The 22,116-nt window shown below is 41.5% G+C and overlaps 1 protein-coding gene across 3 annotated transcripts in view; it reads right to left on the reverse strand.

Moving 5' to 3' along the window:
* The window catches only part of ccser1 (coiled-coil serine-rich protein 1), a 108,980-nt gene that overhangs the window by 40,196 nt on the left and 46,668 nt on the right, over positions 1 to 22,116 (reverse strand). For all 3 annotated transcript variants that reach the window (XM_069682778.1, XM_069682780.1, XM_069682779.1), the window contains exons 9-10: positions 19,444 to 19,521; positions 13,624 to 13,704 (exon numbers count right to left, since the gene is read on the reverse strand). In XM_069682778.1, coding sequence (XP_069538879.1) covers positions 13,624 to 13,704; positions 19,444 to 19,521 — 159 coding nt within the window. The remainder of the gene's footprint in view (positions 1 to 13,623; positions 13,705 to 19,443; positions 19,522 to 22,116) is intronic.

The following is a 22,116-nucleotide window of genomic DNA, read 5'->3' on the forward strand; positions in this document are numbered from 1 at the left end:
TTCATCCCCGCTCCTTTTTTTTTTTTTTTTCTGCATTTCTTGCTGCATTTCTCCAGCTCTCGCTCTTCTCTCAGCATCAGGTTTCTTTTTTCTTCACATTCCTACTTCTGTCTAACTAATCTTCCTTCTCTGTGTTTCTGTCGGAACGTATGCATAATTCTTACTTCTCTCTCCGTGAAGAAGACTAGGAGGAAGGCTGGCGCAGGAGGTGATCCTTGCGGCCTCTTAAGAAGTGAAGAGGAGTGTGGCTACTTCCTGGGGGAGTGTGCCTCATTAGTGTGAATGGTACATGGGAGAGCATGTAGAGACTGTGTGTATATGTGGCTGTTTGAGTGCCTCTGTCTATAATTAGGAGTCACAGCGAGTAGCGCTGTGGATCAGAGTTAGATAAGTGCTCTGGCAGATAGCCAGCGCTGGAGCTAGCCTCATGTGAACACACACAAACGTACACACACACACACCCACACAGACAGATCCCACCTCTGAGGTTGTAGTATGGCAGCGCAGTGTGGTTTTTGGGAATGGTTTGGCTTCTGCCTCCTCTGAAAAGCACCACCTGCAGATGGCAGGGGCAGGTTGGATGTATCCAGTTTTACCTTGACAATATCTGTCTCTAGCTGGAAACCACATCCACAGATGCACACACACACCCCCACACCTGTACTTTCTCATCTGCCCGTCTGCAGGAGGCAACAAGGGAGCCACAATGGATGCCCAAAATAGAGGATCAAAGACGTGAAACAGCCACACATGCTTGCACACAAACCCAAACACTCAAAACAGGGAATGGTTCTTGCCCTCATTCAACCCCAGAAGGGACAACTCGCACACATGTTGCAAAACACACACACAACACTTCCTCCGGCATGCAACCTCCACCTGGGTAAAGGAATCTTTCATCTCGACGTGACTGCCGCTGGGCAGGCTTGCATACCCATGCACACAGACACACAAACACACGCACACACTTTCTTTCACTCTCTCCACCTGCTCACTATGTCGATGGAAGGGGACCAGCCCACAAACACGAGCGAGCACTGACTTTGTTTGACCATAAACAAATGCAGATGTATGTTTACAAGGCACTTCATCACAAAGAGTCGATGTATTTACAATTCAAATGAATTCATAAAAGTTCAGACCGAGCTGCTGCACCTAGAGTCTCTTCGGCCAGGCCTTTATGGGGCACTGCAACATACTTCAGCCTAATAGAACAGTTTACAACTTCAGTCAAGAGTGTCAAGACTATAGAATAGATGTTGCTTTATGATGCCTGGACGTGAGCTTTACAGCAGTGTGCTACATCGTTATTTGTTAGGAGAATGAAAATCCAAATATGGCAGAGCCTGAGGGAAACATGGTCCCAAAGAAGCACCTATTTAACCCTAATGACTCCTTGATGAAGCTATAATTAACAAAATTACCACCTAGACGCAGTTAAAAAAGAGGTGCAGTTAGCCATCCCTTTCATTACTTGGGGAAAAAACAATTTAGTGTAGGTTTTTTTTTTTTTTAATAAGCATCTAGTGGCCAGTACAGGAACTGCACCATGAGGCTTTTCTGGCTTTATCACGCACCAATTATGGTTGCGACTTGGTTTCACCTTGCTAAATAAATGAGATTTAGCTCATTTATGTTGTTTGCCCTGCAACAGGTCCAGAAGTGACTAATAATGCAACAGCAGCAGCATTATTGTCAGTCCTTGAGAAATTTAATGAGCAAAAAGAATCACCGACACACACACACATACAAAGATGATGAGGGATTTCTTACTGCAAACTGGATGGTTTTGTAAAAATAGCCCACAAACAACACACACACAGACACAGAGAAACATACACGGTCATGGAAGTGTATAGGTGCCCTTGCGCAAATGGAGCAAAACAAATGAAGCTCTAATGGCTCTTACTGTCTCTTTATGCTTTAACCTTCAAACACAGGCTCTACTCACATGTGCACACACACACACAAAGAGACACACACACACACAAATCTGGATCCCAAAGGAACAGGCCCATCGCAGTTTATGATTAACATTAAACACGTCCTTACTGAGAGTATGTATGTGGAAACTGGGCTGTGTGTTATGTAATGTGTGTGTGGTTGAGCAGAGAGGGGGGTCAAAGCCTGTATGGATAAGGTCAGGGGGAGTCACAGGGGTAATAAAAGGTCTATAGCGCTGTGACAGGTGGGGTTACAGTTCATAGTGCAATGGCAGACAGGGTTAGAGTTCAAACATGAAGAGGAAGAGGAAGGCTGGGACTGTGCATTCACGCATTGGTGCTGTTGTCCGTAAAGCATGCAAGCTCCACTTGCATCCAGTACAGTGCGGGTAGGTAGGCAGGAAGCAGGGAATAGACATGAGAAGAAAGTACGCCTTGTTTCGTTTTTTATCCCTGGAGGCGTTTTCACTTTGGGAAATTCCTCAACTCCCCTGCAACATATTATTGTCTCTGCAGTGATTCACACTACGGTATTATATTTATTTTGCAGATCACTGTTTGGTTGGTTAGTTAGGATGCCATGTGACTGTCTCCGGTGTAGAACTGGAGGGTGCAAATAACATCCTATATTAAAAAAATAAAATAAAAAAAAAGGATGTACGGTAAACTTATTGAAAGAAAAGATTATTTTACAAAAGCTAGAATCTTTGAGGTATGTTTGATTCATCACTTGAATGCCCTCTGAGCTTAGAGAATATCCAGGGATGACTTCACCTTGTTCTCTATCTGAATCCATGTAATTTGTCAAGATCTCTGGCTTATAACAGAAATGGTCTGCACCATGGAACTGCAATAAAAGAGAAATTATCTGTAAAATTGACTCAAACACAGAAGAGATTACATCGGCTTTTTGACTTCCACCAGACAGGACAGAGCTGCTCTGTTACACCGACTGAAACCAGAAACATGATGATCTCGGGGCCAAGGTCTGTCTGTGGGTCACGATCACATCGGGTAGGATTGTTTCAGATAGGTGGGCTACAATAGGCAGCATTCTTGTCTAAATAACAGGACAAGGTAGTGCAGGTGGCATTCCTCACTCAGAGGGTCCCAATACCAGGCTTGATTAATACATAAAGACGCTCTTCTTAACTCATCCGCTATTATTTCACTTCACACAATCAGCAGTGGATTCTTTGACTATTTGTTTTCATGTGAAATAGTTAGGCTCGTTATTGGTTTTTCTTTAATATTTTACATCAGCATACTTTCTTAGTTTTATCTACTTAAACCAGTCATTAAATCATATTTGTTTTAATGTGTAAAATCAAATTATGACTAAATGGAGCATCTGTAAAATGTAAGTCTACTCTGACAGTAGAAAACAAAGGACATGAGGACTGTATGATCTGATGTGTGAAGTAAAATAATTGCAGATCAGAGTTTAATCAGCCCGTAGAGCCGTGAAGATTAATCAAGCCTCTGTACCAAGACCCCCTGTTCTCCCATCTAGTACGGCACATTAAGGTAGACCACTACAAGACACAAGTCACGTCCAGTCAGGTGATATCAGAACAGAGCCACTCACTCAGTTGTCTCCTTGACGACAAAGTGGCGCTCCCATGCGCCTTGATGCCCTGGAAACAGAAGATATGTTGACACAAAGAGCAATGTAAAAAAAAAAAGAAAAAGAAAAAGAGGGGGCGGAGACAAAGAGGGGTTGTTGTTAGATCAGAGGAGAAAGCAATACTTTACTTTTGCAATCATAAATCAACCTCCAACACTATCTGCTTTCTCATGAGCATTTTTCAGTGCTGTTTTTTTCTTAATACATGTAAATAAATGTAAAGAAGTATTTGCAAACTGAACAAAAATAAACTGTCATTGATGCAAAGCAGCTTATAAAGTTGACTGCAGGTTCACTTTGTTGCCTGTAGAAACATGGCCACTGTTACAAATACAATTTTCATGTGACTCACCCACATGCTTATTCTTTCATTCATGCATGCATCCACTCGCTCACAATTACAGCACATGTCTGTTAGCATCTATTTAAAGACCTGGAAAAGTGAACCGGCCACACACTGATCAAGGATTCACCTGTCACCTTCCTGGAAAACTGATGATCTGTGCAAGGTGCTTTGCGTCAGTGACACCAGTTTTGATGAACAGAGGAATAAATAGAGCTAGTGGGTGACACGGCAGCCGACTACAGGGTTTATAAATACTGGAGGTTTGTGCTTTATGTTCCCACACAGGGCTGTTCTTCATGTACCCACACAGGGATCTGCATGCCAAAAACTACAGATGTTACACCGATTCCACAACAATGTGCTCAGAAGCCATGAGACAAGGACACATTTTTAGGCAACTGTGTAAACAAGTGTGCTTAATGCTCAAATAACAGTATTTCCATGGTACTTCCCTGAACCTAGACCGCCCCGCTATCCATATTAATGTTGTCCCAGCTGGCCATGCTCTATTTCTGTTACTAATTACTTTGAATTTCAAAACTGTGAAACAAACTGAATAAAGAAATATGATTAGTAAACACTGCATCCTCTTTCAGATACACAGTTGGTCTATAAGCTTGCATTTAAATGATAATGTTGTTACCCTTCTACTGTTGTAGTGGTTCATTTTGAGGAGTGAAATACGGTGTCTGCATTTTGCTGACTGCATATTAATGGGCCAGCAGTGTTATTTGTCCTCTAGCTTCAACATGAAGGTCTATTCAGGAGCTTAGCTTTAAGTGGACATTAAGTACAGTGTATTATTGTGAGGAGGCTTTGTTATGATAATGGTAATGTTACATAATCTTGTGTTAACAGTGCTTTTGACTGCTTAACATGCCTTATTGCAGCCAGCAATGTATTAGTCTTATAATAGCTGATTCTAAATATTAGCTTTATTATCATGACAAATGCAAAAGTACACAGTTAAACATGTTTCACTGCATCAGAGATGATTAATAAAGACTACTTAATATTAACATTTTAGAATAAAGGCTATTAGCTGTCTTCCTGGAAGTCTTAATTTCTTAATCATTACATAAAACGCACTAAATTTGGTCAATACCAAAGTTTAAAACAACATGATGGTTGTCACTGTGAGGTTGCCAGGTAACCAGCTGAGTCTCCAGGAACTCAATGCATCCAGCCATGAAATAATCTTGCACATAACTTCCTGTGTAACCACATGGTAGTGTCTACACTTTGGTATTGACTTATTTCACTGAATTGAAAGGGTGATGGTGTTAACAATTACTGTTTGTAAAGCATTTAGGATAAGGGATTTAAAGAATGTGTTGGATAGCTTATGGAGGTCAGTATAGACCCACCTATAATTAGTTTAACAATAAAAATGCTATAATCAAGTGCACTTAATAACCACAGATAACTGCTGATCTATAGAAACAATTTAATGCTGTCCACCGCCACATTAACACACTGATTTTCTACCGCTTTAATTATACCATTAACTTAAATTTTCCATGTGAGAACACACACACACACACACACACACACACACACACACACACACACACACACACAGAGAGACAGAGAGAGAGAGAGAGAGAGAGCATAATTATAGGAAGCAGATGGAAAGAGGTCTTCAATAGTTAAAGTTGATGGTCACATAAAATGACAGTGAAATACCATATTCTCCTTAACACAGACTTTCCATAACTTCCCTCCATCTACTTATCTATCTATCTACCATCTATACATCTATCTATCTACGCTCTATTCTACCCCTCCCAGAACTGTGCAACCTGTTGGATTGCTCAGGATGCATCTTCTTGGTGGTCACACCAAAAGTCAATAAATAAATAAATGAATGAAAGTTTCCTACCAAAGAATACTCAAACATGTCACCAACTTTCTAAGTTCCTCTTCCTCCACTTCGGTTTATCAGCCTGACACAAATTCATCGGGATTGTGTCTTATCGGGACAAAAACTAAAGCTCAGCACACCGAAAACATGGTGCACTCGTACTCTCTTACATTTGCAATTCATCAATTACCTGTCATGTCTTTGATTTGACTTGATGCTTGTCATCTGACTGGCATGTCTCTAATACATTCTACAGAATAAATCAGCAACTCTCCAATTCCTTCATTCCAGCTCTGTGAGCCAGTTTTCCCTTTCCCGTTGTCTTTGTTTCTGTTATGGTGTTAAGCTGTAACAGTAGTGGTAGCAATACAAGTGTGTGCAACTTAAAGTGTTTTCATTTGTTGTGCTTGCATCTCAATCAGCTAACCATAAAAGTCATACCCTCTAAAGCTCTCAAGTGTTAGAACTCTGATTGAGAATATTTCCCATTGCCGGACGAATAATTACATAAGCGAGCTATGTATGATAATTATCCATAATTCCTCCTTCAAATCATGCTTTTTGTGTTCAGTAATTCTAAGAATAAGAACTAACGAATGTAGGACTGGATGACTCCAGTGAGAGGAGAGGAGAGGAGGGGAGAGGAGAGGAGAGGAGAGGAGAGGAGAGGAGAGGAGAGGAGAGGAGAGGAGAGGAGAGGAGAGGAGAGGACAGGAGAGGAGAGGAGAGGAGAGGAGAGGAGAGGAGAGGAGAGGGTTAACAAGTCTTTGAGTGAAGCTGTAATAGAGGATGAGCAGCGACAGGGAGGGGCAGGGCAGGGTGAAAGAGTAAGTGTAATAAAGGAGATGAAGGAGAAGAGGGAGGGAGGGAATGGGAACGGAGAGGTATACAGGTGAAAGGCGGGCCATAAAGATGAGAATGTAGGAGGGCAGAGTGAAAGGATTCCAATGAATTGATGAGAAACATACGAACGAGACGGATGATGGAAGGGGAGAGGGAAAACAGGAGGAAAGAGAATGTCTGAGAAGAAGGACATGGTGTCTAAAAGCAAGAAGGATGACAGGGACAGAGGGGAGATGAAGACGAAGGACAGAGGGGGAAAGGTGGTAAGGGGCAAGGACAGAGCAAGGGGAAGCAATATGAAGATGGAGTGGGATGGAGCAAAGAAAGTGGATAAATACCTGCAGAGAGAAAGAAAGGAAAAGAAGGGCATTTTATTATGGAGGGGCACAAAAGAGGAAGAAAAGAGGGATTAAGGAAATGATCAAATTTAGAGAAGAAAGGGAGGAAAGATGGAAAGGACAAGCAGACTGACGGACATAAAAAGAAGAATGTATTAAAAGTCTAAGTAGGGCAGAAAACTGCCTCTCTCGTGCTCAGCCCCCTTCTCCTCCTCTTTCTCTCTATCCGTCTTTCTTAGTTCTATCCTTAGCAGCACCATTACTCAGTACGGCTGTACAAAATGATCTAGTTTACAGGAATAAGAGCTGGAGACCTACATAGTCGCAATCAGCACCGGACCCTCCATCCTTCTGCTTAAATTGGCACAGACGTGGAGAGCACTGATGACGCAGGTTCATATGATCCATGTCATACTACATATTGATTCAGGCTTTCCCCGGCAGCTGAAAGACACATCAGGACCAAGCAGTGGCGTTCGTTTAGACTGCACTCTCAACAGGGGGGCTAGATCATAGCCATACACAGCAGAATTGGTGGACATAAGTAAATGCTAGTCAGACCTTAATGTTATTTCCCCCCTTGAGCTCATGGATCAATAATCCTACACAAAAACATCCTTAGAATAAAAGGCAAAGAAAATAATGAATGGCTGTTCTCGCTTTACTTTGTACAAGTGCTGCAGCAATCATTTTCACACAGCTGAAAGGTGTCAAGAGTGAGCATGTGACATCACTGAATGAGACAGATTTCATAAGCAGTTAACTGCATTCATAAAGATATACCAGGGCTAAACTTAGATTATCTGCCCTTACATTTAAAGTAGAGTTTATCCATCATATAAGTCTGAAAAACTCTCGCTGACATCAGACCATATATCACTGTATTTGCACATTTGCAGGTAGGCACTGTAATACATCATGCACTTGCTATATCACTAGATGTAGCACCATAACTCAAAGATAAAAGACCACAAAGATGAAGAGCAGATAAAGCCTACAGGCCAGGCTAGGACATATCAGGTGATGATATAATCAGAGACACTGGCTGGAAAGACCCAAGTGCAAGAAAAAAAATGTCCAAACAGCCAGAGAACAGAGCCGGTTCTATCACATGAAAAATGAACAGCTGTGGTTTAACAGATGTTAAGCACACAGCGGTCCATTTTAAGGTGTAAGGATGCTTCTATGTGCTTGTTTCTTTCTAGACACTTTAAAGGATTGTGCTCCACAGGGATGCCATGTCAGCAGAGTAATAATGGCTTTTGCTCTGAGGTTTAATCTAAAAAAAATGCTTTATGTAGAGTCACAGCGGGACATATCAGACTATATATTGCATATATTTATTGCAGGGTTAAAATATCAGTTGTTTTAAGCTTTAAAAACATCAAATAATATCTAATATTATCTGCCACAGCCATGAGCAGTCTCTGCAGTCATAGAGGGAGGTAAATCTGTGAGTTGTGGGGACACTCATTCAGAAAAAATGAGGCATACATTTCCCTATTCACACGCAAATTAACAACAGAGATCAGGTGCTTACATCTGGACTTGAACTTTCTTTTATTCGTCTTAGGAAATGACCTGTCGTGCACAAAGAGAAGATTCCTCCCCACACAATCTCAGATCCCATCGGCTATAGTCTGATGACGATTTAGCCCCTGGGGACAACAGTGAACATACCGGGCGTGTAGCGAGGGGTTAGCGATAAACCAGTCAAGACTTCCTTTTTACGTTCCGCCTGCTTTTGCTCTCCACTCGGACTGTTTTTCCTGCATACGCCGCAGCCTGCTGATACGTGATTGGTCAATATTACTCAGACTACAAGCGTGGTACAAACAGAAACCAGAACACCTGCCATCCTTAAAATCCACGTCCCTGCCTACAGATTCTACATTTCTATGCAGATTCTACATTTCTATGTAGAATCTGTAAATAGATATTACGCTTCACATAAAATAGATCACTCCATACCTCGGTATATTTCTTTTGTGATGGAGAGACGAGAAAAAAAGACCAGGAGTAGAGTAAAGAATCTGCATGATCTACTTAAATGTTTCTCCATTCAAATGTAAGAGCCCACCGACAGATGATAAACAGTCCTCCAACTATCCCCTCTGCTCCTCTCCTTCTTTTCAGAAGCCACTAAGATGAGAGAGGATATAAAGAGAGGGGAGAGAGAAAAAAAGGGAGGCAAAAACACTTAAGTTGCGCAAAGCTATGGAGAATAGAAAAAGACAGAGAAAGACAGAGCGAGAAAGGAAACATGAGTGCGCTAACCATCAAGAGCCTTTGATTCCCACCATAAAATGTTCCTTTTAAGAATGCCCATGAAATTAGCTCGCTGAAAGAAAGCAATCTCAATCGATTCAATCCCCCTCTAAAAAAAAAAACTTTCAAACAGCTACCGTACCTCCAGCTCTTAAGAGTCTCTGCGGGACATGAAATAGCTTCTCGCATTTTCTCTCTAACCATCCTCTTTTTCTTCTCTCTTAGTCTTTCTCAGTTTCACCTTACCTTCCATCTCTACATTGGCACACTGACAGAAAGAGGAGAGATCTTTAAGTGCAGAATTGAAAAAGGGGGGGGGTCAGTCAACACTTTTCAATTTGTGTTTGGCTCTCTCACTACACCATCACTACACCACCTGGGAGCTTCAGGCAGATACCTGGGTCTCACTTAGCAGCGCTCTTTACAAGGTCCCACAATATCATATGCAGTGCCTCTGATCTCGACATATCTGAACATTGTTTTAGTATGTGACCTACGCAGGGTCAAGATCACTACAAAATAATATTACAATGTGTAATCAGTGTGAAGGGAACAAGGATGGCAAGTTAGTGCATCTGCTGATAGATGTTTTATTCAAATTTAAGGACTGAACTTTTAAATAAGTATGTAAATCATATTCACAAAACAGAAAGGTCCCACTTTTGTCAGCATAATCACTCTTTACAGCTTGAATCTGCATCCATACCAAAAATTAAAATGAAGTTTGGCTACATTTACATCTGAAGAAGGTCAAAAGGACTGAAGTGATATCTAGTATAATGAAAAGGCAGTTTTAACTGCATATTTAAATAAGGTGCAATGCAGAAATCAATACGAGATAACTACGAGAGGAATGGAAAATATAGGTTAAGAACAGTCAATCCCCATTTACATGCTTTAGAAAGTTTCTTTTCTCACTCTAGAAAGAAGCTCAGAAAAACCTTTCTTCAGTTTAACATAATCTGAAATCACAGGTAAAGCAAACAACCATTTGAGAGCATGTGACTCGTCAGTGAAGACTTAGACATGCACTCCAGCCATCCAAATAACTTTCCTTTCTGGACCTTGCTGCTTTAAAGTAGAATTAAAGAGGAACTTTGATGCAAGTTGGCCTAAAGTTCTATTTCTGTGGGACAGAGTTTGCCAGGAGCTGTCCCTAGGACAGAGTGTCCAACAGTGGGGAAACCAGGGCAGGAGAATCCCTGATGGACTCCTGGAGCCCTAAAAACCTGGGCGAGGACGAGAGGAGAGGAGAGCAGACAAAAGAAGAAGAGAGGAAAAGAAATGAGTGGAGAGGGGAGCAACTTCTGACAGCTAACTTCTGCACTTTCAAAGATCAGTGACCAAAAGCAGGTAGAAGAGAAAGAGGAGGAGGACAGAGTGAGGAAAAGTAGGAGGACATTCCAAAAAAGAAGGAGAGTGAGGTAGAGGGAGCGAGGATGAGTGAGATGTTCGACCTTGTGAAGTGGCAGAAGCAGTAGAAATAGCTGCCCCACTTGTAGACACACTTTCTGTTGCTCGCCGGCTGTCCTCGATGCACGGGGGTAGCTAACCTATATAGGCCTGCTCCACGCTGCGGCATCTCCCACACACTCACCAACACACACTCTCTCCCCTCATTCTCTCACACACAGGCATGCACACATGAGAGGGGAGGGAGGGAGGCTAAAATCAGGCCGCACATGCTGTAGCTACTGCTGAGTTAAGTCACCTGTGTTGCTAGCCTAGCTTGCTAGCGGGCAGCCAGCTGCTCCTCTAATTAAGAGACCATCTACTCAAGGGGGCTGAGCATATGGAGGACTCTATAGCTAGGTACTGGTTTTATAATAGATAGCAATGCCATACGCTTGAGTGCGTGCCAGACTTCCTGAGCTGGACAAAGTGTATTAGGAAGAAAAGGTCACTGTGTTACTGACCAGACACGATGCATTTAAGAAGTTTGGGAATACTTTGATTCAAACTTCCAAAACTCTGAGATAGAGATGAGCATGTTTAATAAGTGAGTAATTCCCTGGTCTTTTTTTTTTTTTTTTTTTGATGGACTAATACTGTAGATCTGGTATGCTAATCTGGTGCTGTTTTCCACCTGAGTAGATGAGACACTTAGAGGCACTTCTTGAATCCAAATGATTACCCACCAATTAATCAAATCACTTCAGCTCAGAGGAGATATAACTGAGTGAATCTTCAAAGATAAAACTGTCCTCATATGTACTTTACTGCAGCAAAGACCGAGCATCTTTCTCTCTAAACTCCTGGTGCGGCAAATCAAGGTGAAATTAGTTCTAATTAAATTAATCACACAGTATTAAGAAAGCAACAAGAACTGAAGGTATCTAACAACCTAAAATCTGTGACATCTCAATACACAGCCCGTTTTTTCTCCGTAATTAAGCAAACAAAGCCTTTCAGCTAAATGCATGCTCTGTCAGTTATATATTATACTAACTGGCAAATTGTGCCACATGAGGCGAAAAACACACAAGCACAACACTGAGTGAATCATAATGTCTGAAGCATGAATGCAACCTATTTGACTGAAGTTACTTTGACACTTTCAACAGCCATTTTATTGACTTTGCTGTCCAAGGCCAAGACTAATGGCTGCCTCACAAAACAAACACGAACACTTGCATAGGCAGACACACAAGGTACAAACACATAGGAGCGCATACAAATGTGCACACTCACGCAAACCCACACCTTTGTTTGCTTTAGCCTGCAGTACTGAGAAACATACAATTATGTGTGAGACCATTCAGGCTTCATTATGAGAAATGCATTAGTCAGTGATGGAAAAATGGAGCACAGCGTAGATATTTCTAAGGCTGCATGTGTGAGAAAGTGGCAGAAAGAAAGAGAGAAACTTTAAACATAGAAAAGGAATCACACAAAGACTGATGACAGTTACGGTGAAATTATAGGGTTTAGAGCTGTGGCTTCATGCAGACGCAGCCGGCAAAGTGTCATTTTTCTGAGGTGCGGTTAGCTGTTTTTTTGCCTGCACCTGTTTGTTGCCTGCACACAATCAAAGGAGGGGGAGTTGCACTACCAATCCAACACTGCACTGCAATTTTGGTGTCAAGATTCACTGTATTTTTTTGACATCTACAGCTCCCCTGTGTGGATGTGGTCAAGAGTGCACTACAGAAAGTGCATCTAGATGTGAGCTATTTTTTGAGAGTTGAGTTGCTGGACACAAACAGAACTTTCCAGAATCACAAAAACCTTAAATCAAAGCCTTTTATTTATTCATTCTTTGGGCGATAGAAACATCTAGTGCATATCCCTAACCAGACTATGTTTTTTACTGTTATATAATAATTACAGCTGTTTAAAGTCTGGTTCAACAGCTTGCATATACTTTGTACATTCCTCTACATTTAGTTGCCTGACTCCCTTTATTGTCATCTAAGGAGAGGAGGTAAGTGCTCCATCTGTAGGCTCTAATTAAAGTGGTGCATAGATACACACAGCAGATCCTCTGTGAACACCTTAATCAGATCTTGTTTCGTCAAAACCAGGATGTTGCAACATAACGGAAGAAAGTGGAAAGATCAAAATGTAGCGTTAAAGTTTGATAATTTACGCAGGCTACGAGAATATAGAGTAAAATAAGTTCTTCGTTTCACTGTGTGAGCATATTTTATAGATGCAGTATGACATTCTTGTCAGGATTCTCTACTATTGTGGTTACTGCTCACCCACACGCTCACACAAATGACACAGCTTTTACCCTTTAACATTGTCTCTTGCCAACTTTATGCGCAGCAGGATAAGAACTTCCTGAGAAGAAAAGGAAATAAAGAAGTGTTTATAAAAGAAAGAAACGAGGAAACAAAGAAACAGACCCCAGACTTTGCCTTGGTTTCCAGAGGCAGCCATTTTTAGACAGTCATCCATTAAGTCTGCTGCGTTCTCATACTGTCAGCCCCAAGTGAAGCCAAAGAGGCCATGTCGACTGAGAGCGTTAGGTAGGCAGGCGGGCAGGCAGGTAGGAAGCAGCACAGCACCCTTTCTCTGCACGGTGGGAATTGAGAGGATGGAGGGGAGGCGCAGGAAGTGGACTATAATATGAATGTCACTGCAGTACAACATCTTTAGAAGGAGTAAGATGGATTAGAGCTTTAGCTCAAAGTGAAAAGATGCTCTTAAAGAGGAGGGAAAGAAAGGAGGAAGGGTGGAGGTGAGGCTGGCTGTGGCTCAGCATGAAATGCATTGCCACATTGCCATAGGATTTTTTCCAATAGTAGAGCTTCATTAAATATATATGATCCGTTAGATTCAGGCGTTGTTACATAAAGCACATTTTTAGTGCCAGAACTGTAGTGCCCAGTGCATTGTTTGTGTCTGACAGAGTGAGATGGTGTGTGTGTGGTCTGTGTGTATCTCACCTCTGGCCCCATGTGTTCTGTCTGTGTCGTGCGGTCAGTCATTTGGCAGTCTTTCATCTTCAGGGCAGCTTTGGCACTCTCCTGCATACAGAACAAACACAGAAGCATCAGCCATGTCCAAAACCTCACAAAGGAAGAACATCAGAACAACGAAATGCGCTCCCTGCAGAATCATGCCTCGCCTCCACTCACAACACTCAGTGTAGTCGGCTTCCACGCTAACCTTGCAATCAAAAGAGAGAGAAAAAATTGAAACACTTAACAACCTCAACCAACCCCAATCCTTTTACCTCCCCTTCAGCTGCCTCTCCGGGAAATCCAATAGGTCATAAAACTGGGCTGAACTGCAGGAGAACTTTTTCTGCAGCTAAATATTGGACCACAGACCCTCCTCAAAGTGCAGCAGTAGAGAGGAATTCATAAAAAGTGACAGCTAGTGCTGGCCAGCCTGCTATAAAGGTCCTTCTAGGAGATAATTAATAGGTTTCCCCTGGCAGATTTACAGAAGGAGGTGTAGAGAGAAAAGTGTTGGCCCTGTCCTTCAAAACACAGCACTTGTACCTTGACCAGGAACCTGTCGACTCCTGCGCTACCTCTATGGGATTATTTTGAAAAGGCAGGTTGCAAGTCCTCTGAATGACAAGAAACAAGCACTATTTCCACCCGGAGCAATTTATGACCATGTCACTAATCATTCTGACATGCTCGCCCTGCGCTGCTCATAGGTACGGGAACAAAAGTTGCAGCGGCTTTGAAATATTGAGAAATGTATTAACCTAGATTAAAATTAATCAACCATATTACGCTGTGTTATCAGGATGGGAAAATGGTGCGAAGATTCATAGACTGTAAGTTATGATAGCTCTAAAGCAAAATATATAGTGTCTTGTTTAAGTCTGGGAGAAGAGAGCCAACAGATTGAATTAAAAATCTGTTTTAATTTGTCATGCCGAAGCCTACATGGAGAGCAAGGGAGACTTTCAGCAGCTAAATGTTGTAGTTGGATCTCAGTCCTTCAACAAAATGCACCAGCAGAGAGAGGGGAAAAGTCATAAAAAGTGACAGCTAGTGATGGCCGGCCAGCCAGCAGGTCCTTCTCGGAGATAATTAATAGGTTTGCACTGGCAGATTTACAGACGGAGGCAGAGCGAAGAGAGCGTTGGCTATGAGCTGCCCTTTCCTACAAAAATGCTGCACTTTAACTGAGCTGCAGCAACGAGGTGTCCGTCTCAGACTCACACATATACACTCAGACAAATGTTCAAAAGCACAACATGGCCCCACAGAGGCACAGCTTTATACATTTAATGACAGAATGACCTTTGTTCCAAGGGCATATGGTGCGGATAAAAAATAAGGTTAGGCTGTGCCGCAGCAAGGACACAGGCCAGTGTTGGAGCATTTATCAATGTACACACAAAAAGTTTAGGTGCACTGAAATCTCTTGTGTATGTCTGGAAATCAAATCCATCTGGTGGCAGCGGCAAAAACATCACTGTTAGAGAGAAATGCAAAACAGATGAAGACACTCTCTCTCTCACAAACACAATCAAACTGATCAGCATCTGCATCTGTTTGTGCATGCACAAGCAACTGCATGCCCTCAAGACTGATAGATGAATCTGTGATGTGAGAGAAATGTTCCTGTCACCATATGGAGAAAAAGAGAGACTAAAAGAAACAAGGGTAAGCGTATTGAGAGATAAAGAAGGAAAAGAAGAAGGGACAAGAGTCAAAAACAGGGACACAGAGTAGATAGTCTAGTTAGTCTAGAATTTTTTGTTACAAACAAATCTACTGAAAACACAAAATACAATAATGACCTGATTCTAATAACAAGTATTGCTTGTGCATCCAAAGCCTGTTATAAGATGAATACAGTTGTCCGAAAATAATTAAAAAGACATTAAGGCGGGCTGCACGGTTGTGGTTAGCGCCGCCTCACAGCTAGAAGGTTCCTGGTTTGAATCCCGGTTCTCACATAGTAGGCCTTTCTGTGTGGAGTTTGCATGTTCTCCCTGTGCATGTGTGGGTTCCCTCTGGGTACTCATGCTTCCTCCCACAGTCCAAAAACATGCTCGTTAGGTTAATTGGCAATCTCAGATCCCATCACCTACGGTGAACATGTCCGTTGCGTAGCGGTTAGCGCTAAACGACTTCCAGTCAAGACTTCCTTTTCCGCGTGCTGCATTGTTTATTGAAAAATAACCTGTTTTTCTTGGGATTGACTTTAATTAATGGTTCTAACCTTTGCCGAAATTTCAACATCATGACGCAGATTCGTAAAAATTTAAAATGAAGCTTTGTCAAGTCTGTCCTCAAGAGGAGAAGAAAACTACTTTTAAAATACTCGTTTGTTGAAGGGAGGTTGGATCGATCTGATACATTCGAGGAAGTCGGGAAATAAACGCTGAATGGCTTTCGTGACACAGCGTCAAGGGAATTTATCTCAAGTTGAATTTTAGATCTAGAGCTAACAGATTGTTAGATTGTTGCTCTCCACACTGACTTTTTTTCCTGCATACGCCGCAGCCTGCTGATACGGGATTGGTCAAGTACAAACGGAAACCAGAACACTTGCCATCCTTAAAATCTGCGTCCCTGCCTACAGATGTAAATAGAGATTAGGTTCATTGATGACTCTAAGTTGCCCGTAGGTGTGAATTGAGCGTCAAAGGTTGTCTGTCTCTTTGTGTCAGCCCTGTGATTGATTTAGCGAACAGTCCGGGGTGTAACCCGCCTCCCGCCAAATGACACCTGGGATAGGCTCCAGCCCCCACCCCCTGACCCTGAACAGGAGAAGCAGTATAGATGATGGATGGATGGACATTAAGGCAGCTCACTGTTGTACTGGCTTACATGTTCCTTGATTACCATGAACATGAGCATTGTGGTTTCTTTTGATCAATTTCCCAATACGCTGTCCGGATGCTGAAGACCCTAATACTTACTACTGTACCAAGTCTGCAGATGGACATAGTCCCTATAAACAGACCATTTACTGATGCTTTAGTAACGTTTGCTTGAAGAATACAACATGGGAAACTTCTGTTATGACCTTCCAAGTCACTTCAAGTTCATATATTAGGTTTAAGGGGATAGCATTACCTAGTAACATTTGCTGTGCACATGATTGACTTGATTTCTGTGTGACACCTCTGAATAATTCACATAACCCACATCTAGTCCACAACTGTGAGGCTGCCAGGTTTGACTTGTGCCGAGCATTGGAAATGTAGTTTGTAAATGAAGTGAGGGGCACTGTGTGAGTGATACAGACTCATTTAAAATGAAAAATAGTCCAGATGCAAACAATCCAACAAAAGCCTCGAGGCTACTACCTCCTACTACTGTTTATATGCTAATTATTACTGTTTCCCGTCTCAGCGAGAGACTAAGAGACCGAGCGCTTGAAAGAGAGAGTCAGTGAATGTGTGCGCTCACCTGGGGATATTTTTCAGTCCTTGAATCAGACGGATGAAGAAATATTAATAAAATGCTGCAATAGTCTTTTCAGATCAAAGTCCCTGACACATTTAGGTGAAATCTATTCCTGTTAATAATGTTCTTGATCACATAACTATAATGTTTGATCAGCTTCAGTCTTTATTGCGGCTACAAAGTTTTGACTGAAGACTGTCACTGATTTGTACAGTATGTTACATTGCCCGCAGACGTGAATCTCAGAGGGATAAAATATTATCAGATGAACTGTTAAACTTCGCCAACAGACTTAATACAGCCCCTCTCAGGAGTTAGTTTTGTACAAGAAGTCTGAATAAAGAGCAACTCCAGACACATCCGTTTTTTGGCAAAACTGACCCGTTCATGTAGCTGTCTTAGGTGAGTCTGAGTTCTGAATATAAATGTGCTCCATTTTGGAATTACCTCCACATTATGTGCATACAGTGCTGAATATAGTCCACATAGAAAGAGGAGAGAGCATGATGGGTGCTGCTGACAGGAAGGGAGTGCGAGAGAGTGTGTTATCACAGTCAAAAGAGGGCAGAGACGAACGAGGGAGAGTGAAAAAATGAGAAGCCAGTGCCAGAAAATGTTCAAACAAACAGATGCCAAATGAGACTCAAGTCAGTGGGTTGGACTGGCATCTCTCAGCTACAGCGGCATAACACTGGCACATTATCCTGCTAAGGCCTGGCATAATGTCGGCATTACACTGCTTTGATGGAGCAGGTGACAAATTACAGACGTGTAGATGACAAGCGATGAAAAACGGTGCCTTATAGAGCATTTTTGTACATGATCCAACAATCAAGCTTCCGTAAGGGCTGAAAAAACAGACAACGCAATGTACGCATTTAAATCTCTATATTTCATGAGTATAATTTGATTATCCCAAATATGCAAAGATGGAAATGACTCCCAGGCTTGTCTACAGGGGCAAATTTGTGAAAACATTACACTTGTCTCTTAATTGGAATGGAGTCAAAATAATTCCGCTTTGACATTAAGCTGGCAGGAACGAGCCGTTTACATTAACAAAGATGGAAAAGATGGGCTTTCTGGTGCCGCGCCATGTATGTGATATCGATGGGGTGACTTTGAGCCAACTATAAAATCAAATGCATATTCATTTCCTCTCTCTTTCTGTGGTCAGGCTTTCCTGTCACTCAGTCCTCTGCTGCATATAAAAGAAGCAGAGAGAGGAAAAAGAAAACTGACAAAGTGTTAGGCAAGTTCTTTCAGAAAGTAAAACTTTCCAGTTATATGAAATGTTTTTAACCTCTCCAAAAAAAGAGGGATTTCTTATGCTTAAAAGAGAATGAAAAAAATATTCTTCAAAGGCAATTAGTCTTTAATTTATACCCTCAAAACAAATAATTTAAAAACATTCAAGCTATTTTAATTATTCAGTGTAAAAGTGAAGAAAAACAGAGCAAGAAAAAGAAAGTGTGACAGAGATAAAATTAGATGAGCAAACTTTCCATTACTCAATGTCTGAGAGCAGCAGCAACTTCTCTTATTAGTTTCAGACTTACAGTATTTCAGAAGAGCACTTTGCTTTACTGAAGTCATTTATATTTCTCCAGTAACTGGATATGCAGAGAATATTTTCAATGAAGGTTCATCAGAACAGACAATCTTTTGGCTGTGATACAGATTAGCCAAATGCTATTCAGTACCAGAATTTTAGGTCCGTCGAACGGGTCTTGATTGCTTTCAGAAAATGTATGAAATCTTGTTTAAAACAACATTTTCATAGGGCTAAAATAGTATCAATAAATTATAACAATATTTTGTAGTATTTTAAAATATTTTAAAATATTTTCCATCCTTTGTAGTTGATAAACACATCCATCCATTATCTATACTGCTTATCATGTTCAGGGTTGCGGGGGGCTGGAGCCTATCCCAGCTGTCATTGGGCGAGAGGCAGGTTACACCCTGGACTGACCGCCAGTCAATCACAGGGCTGACACAGAGAGACTGACAACTTTGCCACGGGCAATCAATTGAATCATCAATTAACCTAATGAGCATGTCTTTGGACTGTGTGAGGGAACCCATGCATGCATAGGGAGAACACAGAAAGGCCCCCTTCGTCCGAAACCGGGATTCGAGCCAGGAACCTTCAAAGTGCGAGGCAACATCGCAATTCTGTGCCAACTTGTTCTCTTGTGCAAGATGATTCATCAAAGAGAGGATGATGTTATGATTACGAAGTACATTTTGAAGTAAAAACACCATGCATGGAAAATGTGAATTTGGTTGTTTGAGAAGAATCAAAATGGTTTTGAAAAACAAAAGTAAATATAACATTTAGAAAAATGCCTGTTTTTGCTGGTTATTGGATCTTACCAGTTCACTCTGGAGTCTGAGAATCACTTCGTCTTTCTCTCTCAGCTGTTGCAGCAAGGCCTCCTCTCTGCCAGGATCCTAAACACAAGCAACAAGACACCGTGTTACACATTACTCAGGACACTGCAGACAGCGGTGATTTATCCAAGGGACCATATTCCCGCAAAAGCAATACAAAGAGCCTAAGAGGATGACAACATACAAAGAGCTTTGTGTGTGTGACTCTGTGGATGTTCCCATAAACGTTTACGTGTGTTCGCAAGTGTTTTATGTGCATTTATGAGCCTGTTTGTTGCTGGTCTTTGCTAGTGTCCGGCCGTGCATATAATAAAGTTGTCATGGGGCAAATGCTGCACGAGTGTATTTTCCTCTTCCTCTCTACGTCTGTGTGATAAACTTGGTGTGTCCTATGGCCGCACCCTCGAGCACACAGCACTTTAACACGACCTTGTGTTGTCAGGGGACATTACTGTGGGGAAGATGGAGAGGAGCATCAGAGACATGAAGAGGGAGGAGAATAATAATAGTGTTAAAAATAACTATAACTTTCAAAGAGTTTCAAAGTGCATCACATTTAACTGTACAAATACAGTTCCTTTTTTGACATGACATGTGAATACAGCAAACAAAATCTTCTCTTAATCATCTTTCTACACTTGCAGAACTGATGAACAGCCAAGAGGGAGCAGATAGAGGGTCTCAGGCTACTCACTGGCTCGTGAAGGTGGTCGAAACATCAGAAAGCTCCAGACTTATCAGCTTAATTAACATATTGTACGTCATTCTAAAACTGACAGGTGGCTGAATGTGGAGAGAGAAGAGAAAAGGAATAAGAGTGAGAGAGAACGAGAGATAAAAAGGAGAGGAAGCTGACTCACAGACAGAAAGATAGACAGACAGTCATTACTTCTTCAAGGACATAAAAGCAGCAGAGGAAAAAAAAGGGGCAAGATAAGAGGAGGAAAATGATGGAGAAATGTGAGGAAAGGGGGACAATGATAGAGAGAGGGAGAGGACAGAGAGGGCCCGAGGCTGAGCATGATGGTCTCAGACCACAGGGAGCCATCTAGCTAAAGGACAGACAGAGAGTCAGAGGGAGACTACAGGGAACCATAGAGCTACAACACCGTCCTATAAATGACCTCTCTGATACAGACACACAGACAGGAAGCCTGACACCTTTCCTCAAAGCACATCAATATTCAGAAATGTTCAGATGTAACCTGTTGTATATCATGAATCTAAAGATGACGATAAATAGCTACAGGTAAAAAAAAGAAGTGATATTGGCTGCATGATTAAGACACTTGTTGACTGCAGGGGAGGTTTATTAAGTTGAAAGTGAAGTTGAGTCAAGCTTAGTGTGTTTTTTGAGTCTTTAAAAAGACTGGTATCTTATTATAATATGTTTGTACATGTTTTCTAACACCATTGGAAGGCAAGACTTTTATTCTGCCACAATAAAGGAGGCACAAAATGTCAGTAACCTTTATATTTTTCATAATTAAAAAGGGAAAGAAAAATACTTTTACCTTTTTACCTTTTACATTTTTAATACCTCATATAAAATGCTGTTTATGACATAAGTTGCAATCTTTCTAGCTTCATTATGAAAGTAGAAAAGAAAACAAACACGGATAAGAAGTATTTATAATTATATGTCGTTTTTTAAATGTCTTCCTATTGATATTTAACAATAATTTGCAGTTGCATTATTTATTTAAAGACAGTAGCTCAGTTTGTAGGGACTTGGCTTGGGAACTGGAGGGTGGCTGGTTAAAGCCCGGACCAAGTGTGGAATTGGGGCTGGTCGCTGGAGAAGTGCGAGTTCCTTTCCTGGGCACAGTCGAGTTGCCCTTGAGCAAGGCACCGAATCCCATTTGCAGCCCCCTCACTCTGACATCACTCCATTTATGCATGTCCATAGAGTCCTGTTTGTGCATGTCTGTATTCCGGGCCTTTGTGTGTAGCATGTTTGTAAAAACAGCGGGAAAAAATTGAGTTTCCCATCAGGGATTATTTAGTATGTCTTCACAAACTGGATTAAAGATAGAATAACGATTAACGAGAAGTTTTTCCTGAATTCATTTTCACCCATGACATGATGAGCTACCTAACTTGTGTAGCTAGCAGTAGAAACAGGACTATGGGTCACTTATCGCTTTGAGGTTTAGATTGTGTCCCCACAGCTGGAACTGGAACTTTTTCAGATTAGGGCTTCAGATCACAGTTTTACTTTTTTTGATTTATGTAACGCACTTTGTTTTCACATAGTTGGTTTCAGGAATTTAAAGAAACAGGTGCAGCCCCACCCCAATCAATTAAACACTGGACAGGAGTGGCAGGCACAGGGTTTCATACACTGTTCGACCATCCCAAGCACTCTGGTTGAAGCATATCTGTGCCCTAAAAAGTGTTTCTGAGAAAGTATAGTCTCTTTTTTTTCTCGCAGTTATATCGATAAACACTTTCCACACTAACTTGACAGCTAAAGTGGTGGCCATTTGACAATTTCCACAAAACATAAAAGCCGATAAACTCAAGGTCTGCAGGTGTCTTAAAAAAGTTTTGATGACATTTGTTGACTGCTTTCCTCATTTTACAGGTTGATGTTGAGGTGAGTCTGAGGTCTTTACATGTGCACAAGATAATGGTCGAGGAGGATAAAGCTAA

The sequence above is a fragment of the Semicossyphus pulcher genome, unplaced genomic scaffold (genome assembly GCF_022749685.1).
Source record: "Semicossyphus pulcher isolate SPU_LCO1_2020_fin unplaced genomic scaffold, fSemPul1.0.p SCAF_6, whole genome shotgun sequence".
In the NCBI taxonomy this organism is placed as follows: Eukaryota; Metazoa; Chordata; class Actinopteri; order Labriformes; family Labridae; genus Semicossyphus; species Semicossyphus pulcher.